The following is a 16,565-nucleotide window of genomic DNA, read 5'->3' on the forward strand; positions in this document are numbered from 1 at the left end:
TTTCCAGGAGTCCAGGCCCTTGGAGTCATACACTGCCCGATAGCTTGCCCTGGTGGTCATGAGGTGAGATGGATTGTTGACAAGTTATTGCAGCAAGTGGGAACCATCACATTCAGAGCGGATGCTGCAACCTCTGGACTTTGGTAAATGTACATTTCCAACCAGGGTCACTCGATGGCCTAGAGGAAATTAAAACCCAATCCAGGGCTCCTGAAGCCAATTGTTGGACCTTAAAACTTCACTGAGATCAGCTGAGACTGGGGGTGAAATTTGGAACATTGTTATCCTGTGTGTCTCTACCACCTGATAGATAAGATTGCTGGCACACCAGAGCAGCCTCTGTCCCTCTGACATTGAATTTACATCTGCAGAGAAATCTGGGATAGACAGTACAGCACAAGAGATAGGAGCAGGAATAGACCATTCAGCCCCTCAAGCCTGCTTCACCATTCAAGACTATCATGGCCAATCTTCTTCCTCAACAAACCTTCCCATTCACACCCCTGAATGGGCTGCACGGTGGCACAGTGGTTAGCACTGCTGCATCACAGCGCCACGGACCTGGGTTCGATTCCCAGCTTGGGTCACTGTCTGTGCAGAGTCTGTACATTCTCTCCATGTCTGCGTGGGTTTCCTCCGGGTGCTCCGGTTTCCTTCCACAGTCCGACAGACGTGCTGGTTAGGTGCATTGGCCGTGCTAAATTCTCCCTCAGTGTACCCGAACAGGCGCTGGAGTGTGGCGACTAGGGGATTTTCACAGTAACTTCATTGCAGTGTTAATGTAAGCCTACTTGTGACACTAATAAATAAACTTTAAACTGAAGGTTACTGACAACAAGGGAACACGATAGTCAAGATGAACCAAGAGTAACAGAGGATAGAATAAAGTTGCAACATTTACATTGTGGTTATGCAAGTGACAGATTTCAATATAATTTACATTCTTGCTTCAGACAAATTACTGCAATAATTCCCAGTTTTCCAGTGAGTTCAGAGTTATAGATACACAAAACCTGGTGTGGAATTAAACACGGGGAGCAGAGTTCCAGATTAACTGAAGCCTCTCGGAGGATGGGATGCTGCCTTGCAGATCATTGGTGTAATCAAACCTGGAGGTTACAGGACACAAGGAAGACTTACAGTGTCAAGGACAGAGCTGGAAGTTGGCAATCTCTCTCTAGGGAGGCGATGGCCTAGTGGTAGTATCACTAGACAATTAATCCAGAAACTCAGCTAATGTTCTGGGGACCCAGATTCGAATCCTGCCGCAGCAGATAGTAGAATTTGAATTCAAAAATAAATATCTGGAATTAGGAATCTACTGATGACCATAAAACCATTGCCGATTGTCGGAAAAACCCACCTGGCATACTAATCTCCTTTAGGGAAGGAAATCTGCTGTCGTTACTTGGTCTGGCCTACATGATGCCAAAGCTTCCAAACAGTCTGGATTAGCCGGGGACGATAACTGAGGGAAAGGGTGGAATTGGCAGCGAGAGTGTAAAATTTGTGGAGGAGCTGAAGACAATGGTTTTGGTCTTCGCAAAATATTTAACTGGAAGAAACATCAGTTGGTGACAGGATGGGGACAGTTTAATCATCTAACAACTAAAACATCTGCCAATAATCACAATGTTCACATACATTCTCTCTCTCACACATACACACACACGCATGCACACAGGTGTGCGCGCACACACATGCACACAATTACACACAAATGCACACACAATTACACATGCATGTATGCACGCACTCACAATTACACACACATACACACACACATTTACACACACATGCGCACTCACACAATTACATGCATACATATGCACGCACACACAATTACACGCACACAATTACACACACTTGCAGATGCACACACGTGAACACACGATTACACACACAGGCGTGCGCACATACGCACACAATTGCACACACACACACACACACACGCACACACACACATGCGCACACACACACACACACACACGCGCGCACACACATGCGCATACACACACGCACACACACATGCGCACACGCACACACACACACATGCGCACGCATACGTGAGAGTTTCCACATCGGCTCTTAGCCACATTTCAGTGGGGAAGCACTGAGCAGTGAGCCAACACTTCCTGACAATGAGGGAACGAGGTTAAATTAGAGAAATAATGTCCCTGGAGATCTTTCACTCACTTCCTCGCTACTGTTTGAATTCACTAAAGTGCAAACTGCACTTTGCAACCAGGTTGCTGCATGAACCCAGGACAATAACTGTTAAAGAGGAGTACATTTGTAAGATTAGTGGGGCATACCTTAATTTTAATTTTTTTAACATTAGGTACATTATACTGTTGACTTTTATCTTTCTCCCAGCATTCTTATCGTATTTTTGATAGAAATAAAATCTGTGATGAGAAGAAATACTGTGAATATTCAAAATCTGGTAGGTTCCTGGTCCTACACCTCAGCGAGAATTGGAGGAAGTGCAGTGTCGATTTACTAGAATTATACCTGAACTCCAAAAACTAATTATGGGGATGAAATTATGCAAACTGGGTTGCTTTCCTCACATTGAGAAGGTTAAGGGATGATTTGATTGAAGATTTCAATATATTAAGGGCAGTAGACCTTCCTTCCATCAGAAGGTCAGAAATGGGGATGTTCGCTGATAACTGCACAATGTTCAGCACCATTCGCGACTCCTCAGATACTGAAGCGCTACATGCCCAAATGCAGCAAGACTTGGACAATAGCCAGGCTTGAGCTGATAAATGACAGGTATCATTCGTGCCACACGAGTGCCAGGCAATTACTATCTCCAACGGAAGAGAATCTAACCATCATCCCTTGACATTCAATGGCATTACCCTCGCTGAATACCGCACTATCAACACTCTGGTGGTTACCACTGATAGAAACTGAATTGGATTAGTCAAATAAATACCGCGGCCACGAGAACAGGTCAGAGGCTGGGAATCCTGCAGCGAGTAACTCACCTTCTGACTCTCCAAAGACTGTCCACCATCTACAAGGCACAAATCAAGAGTGTGATGGAATAATCCTCACTTGCCTGGATGAGTGTGGCTCCATTCTAGCAAATCTACATTGCACCCTCTCCAAAGACATTAGACCCTAAATCATCATAGAGGAGTTGGCAACCCCTTGGGTCAACTGGAGACACAAGACTGGCCTGAAATAGGCTTCATTATTTCGGGGAGCTGCCAACACTTAGTGCACCACCATTGACAGCTCAGAGCAGGCTGATCATTGGCTGGTACAGCTCTTGGGAGCGCTGTGGAAGGAGGAAGAGCAGGAAAGAACTCACTTAAAAACAGGGTTTATCTTTCTCCCAGTGACAACATCTCCCCCCTGGAAAACATCACAGGAGCGGGACTGCGCCCTCCCCAACTCTGGCCCCCACACAAACGTCTGCTCAGCAAGCAGCCCAATTTCCCTGAGGAAATTCCACAATAGGATGGCCAGTCCCCTTACTGGCATTTGCATCTTGTTTGTTTAAGCGGCTGTACAGGTGGTTTGCAATATGCCACAACCCTCTATCAAATCAGATTCCTTTCAGGCATCCTCGGGGGGAGGACCTCACTTCCCAATATTGACCTCCATGGCCAATAGCGAGTCTTTATTTATTGGCCACGCGAGATAGCTGGGATTGGCCCATTGCTTGCTACAAAGGAATAAACACTGATGACAGGCTTTTGTTAAAATTTGAAGTTATTCTGAACCTTTGGGTGAAATTCTCCCATCCTGCCCGTGGTGGGTTTGGTGGCAGGTGGGCATGGAAAATCTGGCAGGAGCCAGAAAGGCAGATACCTGCCAATGGAAAATCCCGTTGCAATTCTCCCAATGGCGAGGTAATGGCAGGTTGGTCTTCCCACTGGCTGGTGGTGTGAGTGCCATTTACATTCACTTGCATCTCGTGGCAGCTCATTAAAACAGCTGCCCACCAGCATCCCATCAGGGGTCTAATCTCGCGTCACGCCAGCATGAAATTACGCTGGTATAAAACTCGACTGATAAAGAGTGACGCGCACAAGGCAGTCCTCAGTTCACCAGAGACTTTGAGGTGAATGCAACAACTTTCTGCCATAGCACTGTGCTGCTCCTGATGCACTGTACACCACCCGTGCTGCAGGACCCAGGGGGCGGCACGGTGGCACCATCTCAGATCAGTACAGTGCCTGGGGTTGGAGAGTACAGGGGTCTCCTTCCTCACGGTTCCACACACCGGACAGCACCGTGCTGCGGAATTCACGCAGTCACCGCAACAAAGGTCTGAAGTTCAACCGGGGGTGGTGAGTTGATGCCAAGGGTGAGGGAGGGGAATTGATGGCCTGACAAAAACAAGAGGGCAGCAATATGGAAAGAGGGTTGTGCAAGCTGGGGGGGGCGGAGTGGCAGGCAGAGGGGCAAGGAGGTGGATGAAGAAGATGAACAATGGAAGACAGAGGGAAGACCGAAGGAAGCTGGACCCCGACGAAGCTGCATGAAAAGCTCACAGACAAGGAGGTCAAAGGGATAACACATCGTTTACTGGAAGGGAATGAATGAAGATTCCATATACAGGTGGGTAGAGGTCCAAGTGGGGCATGAGCACCTCATAGCTGATGGGTTCGGGGGGGAGAGTTGTTGAATCGAGGAACAGATTCGCTAGTACTAATCCCCGCCTTTTTCCTGCAGCCCTGCAATTTTCTCTTTAGATAATTATCCAATTCCCTTTTGAATGCCTGGATTGAATCTGCCTCCACCACACCATCTGGCAGCGCAATCCAGATGTTAACAACTCTCTGCGTAAAACAGGTTTTCCTCATGTCACCTACAATGGTTATGTTCCTCAGTCTTTGAGTGTTGTTAGTAACGTATCTACGCTACAAGTGGCAGCAACCCCAAGCTCACCTGTGTTTGTGTAAAATAAATGCTTTGAAGATACTGAGATTGACCTGAAGACAACCATTCCGCCAGAGCTAACAGTGAAAAGAATTGGCGGTTCTTGCAAAACAGGCTCACGTTTCTATCCATAGGTAAGCTGTGTGTTTAGTCATCCAGAAAATCCTTGCAACCTACCGACAACTGTTCATGAGTAAGTTATAAGGCTGTTGCTTTGGTGATGTGGTATCTGTGCTGCAGTGTAAATGGGTTAGGATTAGAGCACACAAGGTCTAGGGGGGTTCAGTTGAAACAGGCAAGCTGCAGACCACTGAGAACTTATAGTAACAAAGAGTAAATGGTGCCGGCACCCACACTGCAGGGCAGTGGCCAATGGCATACCTCAATACCATAACAACATAGAGGAACACCTCTGACTTTCTCTGTCTTCTTGCCTTACTGGGAACTTCATTTTAATGTCTCCCTGTCCCCTCGCCTGTTTTATCGTCACGTCTCTTTGTCACTATCATGCCTCCCAGAGATTTTGCGCCCTTTTTGAGTTTTCGTAGAAAGTGCAAAGGACTTTTGTCTTCAGCTCCTAGTCCCGTTGGTCATGAGCATGGGTCTGACCAACAAAAAAAATCTTACCCACGCATCTGCAGCTCATTCTCAGCTGGCAGGTCTTGGGGTTGCTAAACCACAGAACGGGAGACAAAGATTAGTTTTAGTTTAATGACATGAATTTTTTTCACAATTTTGAATCTTTTTTCGCGGCACACTTGGGGGGTCTTCACAGCTGGTTGGGAGCCACAGCTCTAGGGTAGCAGGTTGCCAATTCCAAATGGTGCAGGACACTGATGGCAGCTTAGGATATGAGAGCTTAAATGGCAGCCGGGTAGTGCAGGGGTACTAATTCAAGAAGAAATATTGCCCTTTCAACACAACACATGGTATCTCAGGGAGTTTATGCCTGTGTTTACTCATTGAAAGCTCAGTTGTCTCAGCACTATCTACATTCTGCAGCTGTTTAAATGTTGCATTTGCACATTTTCACTCGTTCTGCAGAGTGTTGCTAACAGCAATCTGATAAACTGCTTGGTGCAGATTAAATTAACAACAGTGCCCCCAGTCGGAGATACCTTACATTATCTGTAAGCCAACTGATATTTGCCTCATGTCAAAGGAACATGTGCTGGGTGAGAGAGATTTACAGAACAGTAGATTTTTAGACATAGACATAGAACAGTACAGCACAGAACAGGCCCTTCGGCCCACGATGTTGTGCCAAGCTTTATTTGAAACCAAGATCAAGCTATCCCACTCCCTATCATCCTGGTGTGCTCCATGTGCCTATCCAATAACCATTTAAATGTTCCTAAAGTGTCTGACTCCACTATCACTGCAGGCAGTCCATTCCACACCCCAACCACTCTCTGCGTAAAGAACCTACCTCTGATATCCTTCCTGTATCTCCCACCATGAACCCTATAGTTATGCCCCCTTGTAATAGCTCCATCCACCCGAGGAAATAGTCTTTCAACGTTCACTCTATCTATCCCCTTCATCATTTTATAAACCTCTATTAAGTCTCCCCTCAGCCTCCTCCGCTCCAGAGAGAACAGCCCTAGCTCCCTCAACCTTTCCTCATAAGACCTACCCTCCAAACCAGGCAGCATCCTGGTAAATCTCCTCTGCACTCTTTCCAGCGCTTCCACATCCTTCTTATAGTGAGGTGACCAGAACTGCACACAATATTCCAAATGTGGTCTCACCAAGGTCCTGTACAGTTGCAGCATAATCCCACGGCTCTTAAACTCCAACCCCCTGTTAATAAAAGCTAACACACTATAGGCCTTCTTCACAGCTCTATCCACTTGAGTGGCAACCTTTAGAGATCTGTGGATATGGACCCCAAGATCTCTCTGTTCCTCCACAGTCTTCAGAACCCTACCTTTGACCCTGTAATCCACATTTAAATTAGTCCTACCAAAATGAATCACCTCACATTTATCAGGGTTAAACTCCATTTGCCATTTTTCAGCCCAGCTTTGCATCCTATCTATGTCTCTTTGCAGCCTACAACAGCCCTCCACCTCATCCACTACTCCACCAATCTTGGTGTCATCAGCAAATTTACTGATCCACCCTCCAGCCCCCTCCTCCAAGTCATTAATAAAAATCACAAAGAGCAGAGGACCAAGCACTGATCCCTGTGGCACTCCGCTAGCAACCTGCCTCCAATCTGAAAATTTTCCATCCACCACCACCCTCTATCTTCAATCAGACAGCCAGTTACCTATCCAATCGGCCAACTTTCCCTCTATCCCACACCTCCTCACTTTCATCATAAGCCGACCATGGGGGACCTTATCAAACGCCTTACTAAAATCCATGTATATGACATCAACTGCCCTACCTTCATCAACACACTTAGTTACCTCCTCAAAAAATTCTATCAAATTTGTGAGGCACGACTTGCCCTTCACGAATCCGTGCTGACTATCCCGGATTAATCCGCATCTTTCTAAATGGTCGTAAATCCAATCCCTAAGGACCTTTTCCATCAATTTACCAACCACCGAAGTAAGACTAACCGGTCTATAATTACCAGGGTCATTTCTATTCCCTTTCTTAAACAGAGGAACAACATTCGCCATTCTCCAGTCTTCTGGCACCATCCCCGTGGACAGCGAGGACCCAAAGATCAAAGCCAAAGGCTCTGCAATCTCATCCCTTGCCTCCCAAAGAATCCTAGGATATATTTCATCAGGCCCAGGGGACTTATCGACCTTCAGTTTATTCAAAACTGCCAGGACATCCTCCCTCCGAACATCTATTTCCTCCAGCCTATTAGCCTGTAACACCTTCTCTTCCTCAAAAACATGGCCTCTCTCCTTGGAGAACACTGAAGAAAAGTATTCATTCATCACCTCGCCTATCTCTACTGACTCCATACATAAGTTCCCACGACTGTCCTTGACCGGCCCTAACCTCACCCTGGTCATTCTTTTATTCCTCACATAAGAGTAAAAATATTTTAAAAATATGATTCCTTAGTTCACCATTGTTAACTGAACCCAGGAATAAACTGCCTGCATAGAAACATAGAAACTAGAAGCAGGAATAGGCCATTCAGCCCTTCGAGCCTGCTCCACCATTCATTTTGATCATGGCTGATCATCGAATTCAATATCCGAATTCCCCCTTCCCCCCCCCATATCCCTTGCTCCCTTTAGCCTCAAGAGCTATATCTAATTCCTTGAAATCACAGAATGTTTTGGCCTCAGCTACTTTCTGTGGTAGTGAATTCCACACATTCACCAACCTCTGGGTGAAGACATTTCTCCTCACCTAATCTAATCACCTAACCTATATCTAATTTCTTCTTGAAAATAGAAACATTTTCTAACAGCCCAGCAATAAGCTGCCTGCAGACACATTTCTATTCATCAATGTGAAATACATCGAGGAGTAACATCCTTTCCTGTGACGAATTTCCTGCCCTGTCTTGCTGCTGTTCTGATGGTCTGATTGTTTAGATAGTGAGCTGTTGTAGAATTGATTGTGAGGGGTGTAATATCCCAAGGGAGGTTCTTTGCTGTCACTTCGTGAAGGAGCTGTGAAAGCCCAATTGTTTAAACCCCATTAACTCCATTTTCCTGGGATTCTGCAGCTCTTCTCCGATAGTTACGAGGGAGATTCAGGAGGAAATCTCACAAAGACTGATTCATTTGACTGATGCAGAGGACACAGCCTGAAAACATCATTCCTGTCGTGTAATAGCATAAAATTCTATTATGTTTGGTCTCTCTCTGAGACTAACTGTTTAGAATTTACTTCAATTTCTGCTGTGAGGGGAGAGCCAATTCTGATATTCGCGTCAGTGTCTTGGCTCAATGAAAGGGAAAGCCCAGGTGTGTGCGTGCAGCAATTAACATGGTTGCCTTTCAGGTCAATTTAACAAATTGGAACACTGTGTTAATAACCCCCTTATTATCTAATTAGAAAGAGAAAAATCTTTGTGAAACATAGAATCCCTACAGTGGAAGGAGGTCATTCAACCCATCGAGCCTGCAGTGACTTCAATCCCACCCAGCCCCAACTTCAATCCCACCCAGCCCCTATCCCTGTAACCCCATATATTTACCCTGCTAATCCCCCTAATTTACAAATCTTGGGACACTAAGGGGCAATTTAGCATGGCCAATCAACCTAATCCGCACATCTTTGGACAGTGGGAGAAAACCGGAGCACCCGGAGGAAACCTATGCAGACACGGGGAGAACGCGCAGACTCCGCATAGACAGTGACCCGAATTGAACCTGGGTCCCTGGCGATGTGAGGCAGCAGCACAAACCACTGTGTCACCATGCCAAACATGTTGGAGTACTTATTAAGGAAGTATAGCCGGAATGTTCCGTGTTACAAGACCGGAAAGTGGTGGCGGGATGGGAAATATCTGGTCTTTTTAAAAAAATAAGCAAACATGAAGCCATAGCTGGAATTCTCTGACCTCACCCACGGCTGGGATTCTCCAGTCCCGCTGCAGTGAATGGAGGTTTGGCTGAGCGCCAAATTCTCCGTTCCCGCTGGCAGCAGCGATGTGGCGAGCGAGGCTGGAGAATGTTGTAAATGAACAGGCTGTAGAATCAAGAAATGCAATCATTGCAAATATAAACAAAAATGAACCTCTCAAGACATGAAAAAACCAACAGAGCCAGAACAATTCCGGTTAATCTCAGCATTATCTGTCTTCTCCTCACCATCTCCCTTCAATTCTCTCTCTCTCTTCCCAAAACATCTGGGCCGGAAAATCCCAGCCGTTCACACCCCTGCTGCCGATGCAAGCGAGGATGGAGAATTTGGAACTCAGCCAAATCTCCGTTCACTGTAGCGGGACTGGAGAATCCCGCTGGCGTGAACAGCCTGAAAATTCCGGCCCTAGTTTCTTCGAGTGTCATCCAATTGTACAATTAAAACTAAAACACTGAGAGACTGACTTCCACTTGGGCATCATAACTTCAGCAAAAGAAGTTACTGTCTGTGCTGTTTCACACGGTTTCCTCACTTTGTCTGCTAAGGTTACAGTGGATGATTGGGAAAAAACATCTATAGAAATTCAATCCTTTAAAATTAACGTCAGACCATTTAAAGTTGCAGGATAAGCCTATAATCTAAATTTATATTCAAGAGAGAAGCATTCAAACTAGCCAGACCTGCTAACGATTACTGTGTGTCTTCCAAACTTCTACCCTGGAAAAAATTACTATTCCACATAAGATATTGGAAATCAATGCAACCCTACAGCCAGCCAAGCAAGAGGAACAATCTACTCACTGTGAGTTACACTTATTGAAGTCATTCTGAGCGGAAGTTGATGATAAGAATACACTGCACAGTACCTGATACTGGTCCATTAACTGCTGCTGGCATATCTGGCAATGTAGATAACTCCTCTTCAAGTGAGTGTTGCTGTTTAGCAGAAACCGCAGCAGATAGCGAGAAGACAAGAAGAATAAAAAAGAACAAGAGTTAGAAGCAAAGTAGCAGCTTATGATCAAGACAAAAACAGCACCTCAGCCTTCAGAGGCACCAGCAATAATCTTTCATATCTCGGAGTCAGTGTGACTGTTCTGTAAACTCAGGTCTGCAATGGTTACTGTTCACACTCTGACTGAAGTGGTGCCCTCACAGTAAGCATTAAACGCTGCCACATCAGAATGGTCTGCAACTCTGTTAAACTTACCATACTTAGAAAAAATGTCTCTCTCCAAAGGCTCCAGAGATGATTTGCAACACAGTTTGAAGCCGGATAGATTGTGGTCTGCAGTGTGGTTGCATTAGGCACAGATAACGGGCTGAAAAAAATCATTTCCTGTTTGCCCTTATTTCTGAAGCAGAATGCTGCCTATTTCATCATTTTCATTGCAGAGATAAAACCCCTTCCTTCAAATTCAATTCCACTTAACTGCATAAGGATGTTGCGTCATTCTCAGTAATATAAATAGCAAAATATGTTAAATGTTTTGGGGCAAATGATGGTGTATTATGATACCAACCTGTCCTTCCACATTGGGCACAGCGATCTTGGCATAAAACCTCCTCTTGCCGCTGGCCAACATACAATTTGTGATGGTCAAGACTCTATTCATAAAAGTGCCCTAAGGCATAGTGGTTTTGTCACTAGATCAGTAATCCCGAGACCAGGGGAGTGCCCTGAGGGCCTGGGTTTGAATTCCAGATCTCAAATCTCATCCTATTTTCTTTTGTCTTTAGCTCTGATAAGAACATAATAAATAGGAGCCATCTAGCCCCTCAAGCCTGCTCAGCCATTCAATAAGATCATGACTGATCTGATAGTGGGTTCAGTTCCACTTACCCGCCCGCTCCCCATAACCCTTAATTCCCTTAATGGTTAAAAATCTATCTATCTGTGACTTAAGCATATTTAACGAGGTAGCCTCTACTGCTTCATTGGGCAGAGAATTCCAAAGATTCACTACCCTCTGGGAGAAGAAGTTCCTTCTCAACTCTGTTCTCAATTGACTCCCCCATATTTTGAGGCTATGCCCCCTAGTTCTTGTTTCCATTGTAAGTGGAAATAACCTCACTGCTTCTACCCTGTCTAGCCCTTTCATTATCTTATACGTCTCTATAACATCTCCCCTCAACCTTCTAAACTCCAATGAGTACAGGCCCAGTCTACTCAATCTCTCTTCATAAGCTAACCCCCTCATCTCCGGGATCAACCTGGACCCCCTCCAAAGTTAATATATCCTTTCTTAAATAAGGGGACCAAAATTGTACACAGTACTCTAGGTACGGCCTCACCAGTACCCTGTACAGTTGCAGCATGACCTCCCTGCTTTTATACTCCATCCCTCTCGCGATAAAGGCCAACATTCCATTTGCCTTCTTGATTACCTGCTGCACCTGCAAACTGAGTTTTTGTGATTCATGCACAAGGACCCCCAGGTCCCTCTGCACAGTAGCATGTTGTAATTTTTCACCGTTTAAATAGTAGTCCATTTTACTATTTTCCTTCCAAAGTGGAAAACCTCACACTTACCAACGTTATACTCCGTCTGCCAGATCCTTGCCCACTCACTTAGCCTATCCTGATCCTTAGCCTGATGAAAGGTCATCCAGACTCGAAACGTTAGCTCTGTTCTCTCTCCACAGAAGCTGTCAGACCTCCTGAGATTTTCCAGCATTTTCTGCTTTGGTTTTGAATACCAACATGGGTTAAATTTGAATTCAATAAAAATCTGGAATTAAAAGTCTAATGATGACCATGAAACCAATCTCAATTGTTGTACAAATCCATCTGGCTTACTAATGTCCTTTAGGGAAGGAAATCTGCTGTCCTTAACTGGTCCGGCCTATAAATGTCTCCAGATCCACAGCAATGTGGTTGACTCTTAACTGACGCTCTGAAATGACCGAGCAAGCCGTTCAGTTCAAGGGCAATTAGGGATGGGCAATAAATGCTGACATCCACATTCCATGCATGATTTTTTTTTAAAATTGACATTAAATTAAAAACAAGATGTGCTGTAACATGAAGCAATGTGAAGGGGATCTAGCCAGATGTCTTGAGGGGTTGAGAACCAGAGGACACAGGTTTAAAGTGATCGAGAAAAGAACCAAAGGCAACATGAGAGAACACATTTTTACAATAACGTGTGATTAGAATGTGGAATGAGCTGCCTGAAAGGGCGACAGAGGCAGATTCAACTGTGGATTTCAAAACGAAATTGATTAAAACACCTGAAAAAAATGTAACAAAATGGTGGGGCATTGGCACTTGCTGAATTGTTCATACAGAAAATCAACTTGGACTTAATGGACAGAATGGTCTCCTCCTCTGATTCCAATCATAGAATCAGAGGATTGCATTTGAAATGCTGCAGTGAAAGGTCTCCAATTGAAATGTTAATCTATATTTTCTCTTTCAGATGCCGACTGACCCCCACAGCGCATTTCCAATGTTTTCCATTCTTATTCCCAAGAACCCATATTAACATTTACTTTTTATTTAAATCCCTAATTTGGCATTAACTTGTCAATCTCACTCGGATGTAATATTCTGACATTGGATTAAAGTCTTCATTTTCTTGATTCTAAGCTTCAGCAGCAACAGGCTGTGTTCAGTTTGGGAGGACACCACAGCCGAGTAATGTTTGTGAAGACACTCACACAAATGATATGTCAGTGGTTTGACATTTGATGCTTGATTGATGTTCTTGCAACAAAAATGAGTCATATTCTTCCGGGTCTTCACTGCCCGGAAACCAATAGAAAATGATTGCTGGATGAAAGAGTTTGCTTTATAAATATACCGCAGCAATAATAAGCAAAGAAAATATGAACTACAATTCAAAATATTTAATTACCTCAGCGCTGTCCCGATACTATTCGTTTATTGAGAAAATCAAATGGAAGTTGAACATTTTTTAGATTTTAGCTGATGTAAATACTTCATTTTTAATTAAGCATCAGAATCAATTAAAATTCCTGCAGTGCAGGGTTAGACAGAGGGAAACAGGACGAATATGTTTGTACAGTCAAGCCTCATTAGATTCATGCCTGACCTCAGCTTGCTGTGTGGAAGAGGGCTTAATCTAGATCCGTTTCCAGGGTGACCGAGCTCATATTGTGCTTCTGTCAGGTCCAGTTCACTTATTCTAATGATTATTGATCAAGATTTCCAATCAGACCAGCGAAATATAGCTTTTGTCATTTCTTACTGGATAAATGGGAGTATTTATTCCCAAAAGGTTACAGATTTGAATCCTGCTGGGACTGAATAAAGTGTTTACATTGCCCTTCAATTGGGTTTTTGTGCAAGCAATGTCTAGAAGATATTTATGAGTAAGTCTGCAAAGCCATACCATATTATGTTGCTACAAATGTACTGGGTTACAATAAGGATACATTCAATTCAAAGTTTACAGGGTGATAATCCATCTTGAATAGTAGTGCCTAATGGATATTATCACATGAGCCACCTGTTATATCATTAACTTGATATTCAGCTCAGTTGAAGTCGAGGTGAGTCCTATCCAGAGAATGTGGTGGTGGGGGAGAGGGGGGGGGGGGGGGGGTCAGTGAGGGGGGGCAATCTTTTCTCTAGTTTCATACGTGTGCTGATGAAACCCAGCTCCATCTCTCGAGGACTCACCTTGACTCCAAATCGCTGCTGTGTTGTCAAGACTGTTTCTCCGATATCAAATTGTGGTTGAGCCAGAGCTTTCTCCAGTCTTTAAAAATTCATTTTACAGGACGTGGGCCAGGCCAGCATTTATTGCCCATCCCTAGATGCCCTTCAGAAACTGGTGGTGAGCTGCCACCTTGGACCACGGCAGTCCCCGAGGTGTAGCTACATCCACAGCGCAGTTAAGGAGGGAATTTCAGGATTTTGACCCAGCGACAGTGAAAGAGCGGCGATATATTTCCAAGTCAGGATGTATGCTGCTCTTGTCCTTCTAGATGGTAATGGAGGTTTGGAAGGTGCTGCCTAAGGAACCTTGCACACTGGGAAGACTAAAGCCATCTTATTGGTTTTGACCAACAGTTCTAGACCTGCATTCCTGACTCCAGCATTGTCCCAGGCTGCTTGCTCAGGCTGAATCAAGCAGTGTGTGACCTCGATATCCTATCCGAACCTCAAATGAGGTTCGATCTCCATATCTTACCTATCACAAAAATTGCTACTTACATCTCTGAACTATCACCAGTCCCTTTCTTTACCTCAGGAATGCTGCTGCTGAAGTCTTTATTTATACTTCCATCACTGTCAGAAATTACCTCTTCAATATTCATCTGCAGACTTCCCAAAGTCCACAATCCACCAACCCAAACTTGCCTGACATTGTGCATCCATATGGTCTCACGCACCCCTGCCCTGTTTATCCTGCATTCACTCTTGTTCATTCATCACTCCATTCCTACCGACTTATCTTCCAGTGCATTGAATTCAGAATCTTAGCCCAGGTTACAGATCAGGAAAGAATCAGGAAGGGAGAACATTGGAAAAGGGGATGCTTTGATTTGATTTGATTTGATTTATTATTGTCACATGTATTGGGATACAGTGAAAAGTATTGTTTCTTGCGCTCTATACAGACAAAGCATACTGTTCATTGAGAAGGAAAGGAGAGTGTGCAGAATGTAGTGTTACAGTCATAGCTAGGGTGTAGAGAAAGATTAACTTAATATGAGGTAGGTCCATTCAAAAGTCTGATGGCAGCAGGGAAGAAGCTGTTCTTGAATCGGTCGGTACGTGACCTCAGACTTTTGTATCTTTTTCCCGAAGGAAGAAGATGGAAGAGAGAATGTCCGGGGTGCGTGGGGTCCTTCCTTATGCTGGCCGCTTTGCCGAGGCAGCGGGAAGTGTAGATAGAGTCAATGGATGGGAGGCTGGTTTGCGTGATGGATTGGGCTACATTCACAATCTTTTGTAGTTTCTTGTGGTCTTGGGCAGAGCAGAAGTCATACCAAGCTGTGTGATACAACCAGAAAGAATGCTTTCTATGGTACATCTGTAAAAGTTGGTGAGAGTCGTAGCTGACATTCCAAATTACCTTAGTCTTCTGAGAAAGTAGAGGCGTTGGTGGGGCTTTCTTAACTATAGTGTCGGGATGGGGGGACCAGGACAGGTTGTTGGTGATCTGGACACCTAAAACTTGAAGCTCTGAATGGAAAGGGAGGGTAACTGGGAAGGTGTGGATGACCTGGTAGGGTGGATGATCAGGTCACTAGGTGGTGGTGATCGTGGGATGGGAGGGGTGGGGTGTGATCCAGGGGGTGCATGGGTTGGTAAAGAGGGAGACTGATGATTGTCAGCAGTCTATGTTTTTTGAATATGGGGTCGGGACAAGTTCTGCTGCTCCCAGCTTCACGTTCAGACAAGTACATTTTAAAATTATAGCCTTGCTGATGGCAGCCTTACAGGTGACCCTTTAAACAGCTGCATTTTGTCAGTGCAGCTGCCTCAGGAAACCAATCTTGAAGGCTCGACCTCAAATGGACGTCAAGTCCCTCATTTGCCTCTGGAAAAGATTAAGTCTGATTGCAATGTCAGAACAGAAGCCCCCACGTCATTTTGATAATGCCAATTCAATAATCTTCACCAATATGGTGGGCACAGGTCTCTAGCTCAAAATTAGCAGATGCTTCTGATGCACTATCAATCGAGTCAAGACTAGTTGTGAGCAAGACAAATAGGCTTTTATTAGCAAGAACTTGGAGCCATCCCTGTCGGAGATCTGGTCTGTACTGAAGGCTAGGGGGAGGAGCCACCGCCTTTATACCTGGACCAGGGGGAGGAGTCTTGGGCGGAACCGACAGGGATGTGCCACAAATAGGTATTAGGTAATAATAAATACTAACTAACAGTGGTTAACCACCACAGATACAGGTAACAGTGGTTTACCACATTCACCCCCTGTTTAAAAAAGAGTCCGTCGGGGGTGAGGCAGAGTGAACAATATTTACAATATTTACAGATTTAGTCTATCCGGGGGCTTGCTCTGCCGCTGCGATCGCCGTAGTGCCGGTTCCGATGTGGTTCCAGGTCACGGTGTCATTTCAAGCGCCGGAACGTTGCTGTCATCCGTAGTCTCGTCCGCCCGTCGGGTGCTTGGTGACGACTCCTGGGGCTCAGGCGAGGGTATACG

General features: G+C 44.9%; 1 protein-coding gene across 1 annotated transcript in view; it reads right to left on the reverse strand.

Moving 5' to 3' along the window:
• fam107b (family with sequence similarity 107 member B) overlaps window positions 1–10,669 on the reverse strand; it is a 158,717-nt gene extending 148,048 nt beyond the window's left edge. The window contains exons 1-2 of the mRNA XM_078235995.1: window positions 10,631–10,669; window positions 10,287–10,356 (exon numbers count right to left, since the gene is read on the reverse strand). Coding sequence (XP_078092121.1) covers window positions 10,287–10,356; window positions 10,631–10,633 — 73 coding nt within the window. The 5' untranslated portion in view covers window positions 10,634–10,669. The remainder of the gene's footprint in view (window positions 1–10,286; window positions 10,357–10,630) is intronic.
• Between the last annotated feature and the right edge of the window lie 5,896 nt (window positions 10,670–16,565).

The sequence above is a fragment of the Mustelus asterias genome, chromosome 19, assembly GCF_964213995.1.
Source record: "Mustelus asterias chromosome 19, sMusAst1.hap1.1, whole genome shotgun sequence".
NCBI lineage: Eukaryota > Metazoa > Chordata > Chondrichthyes > Carcharhiniformes > Triakidae > Mustelus > Mustelus asterias.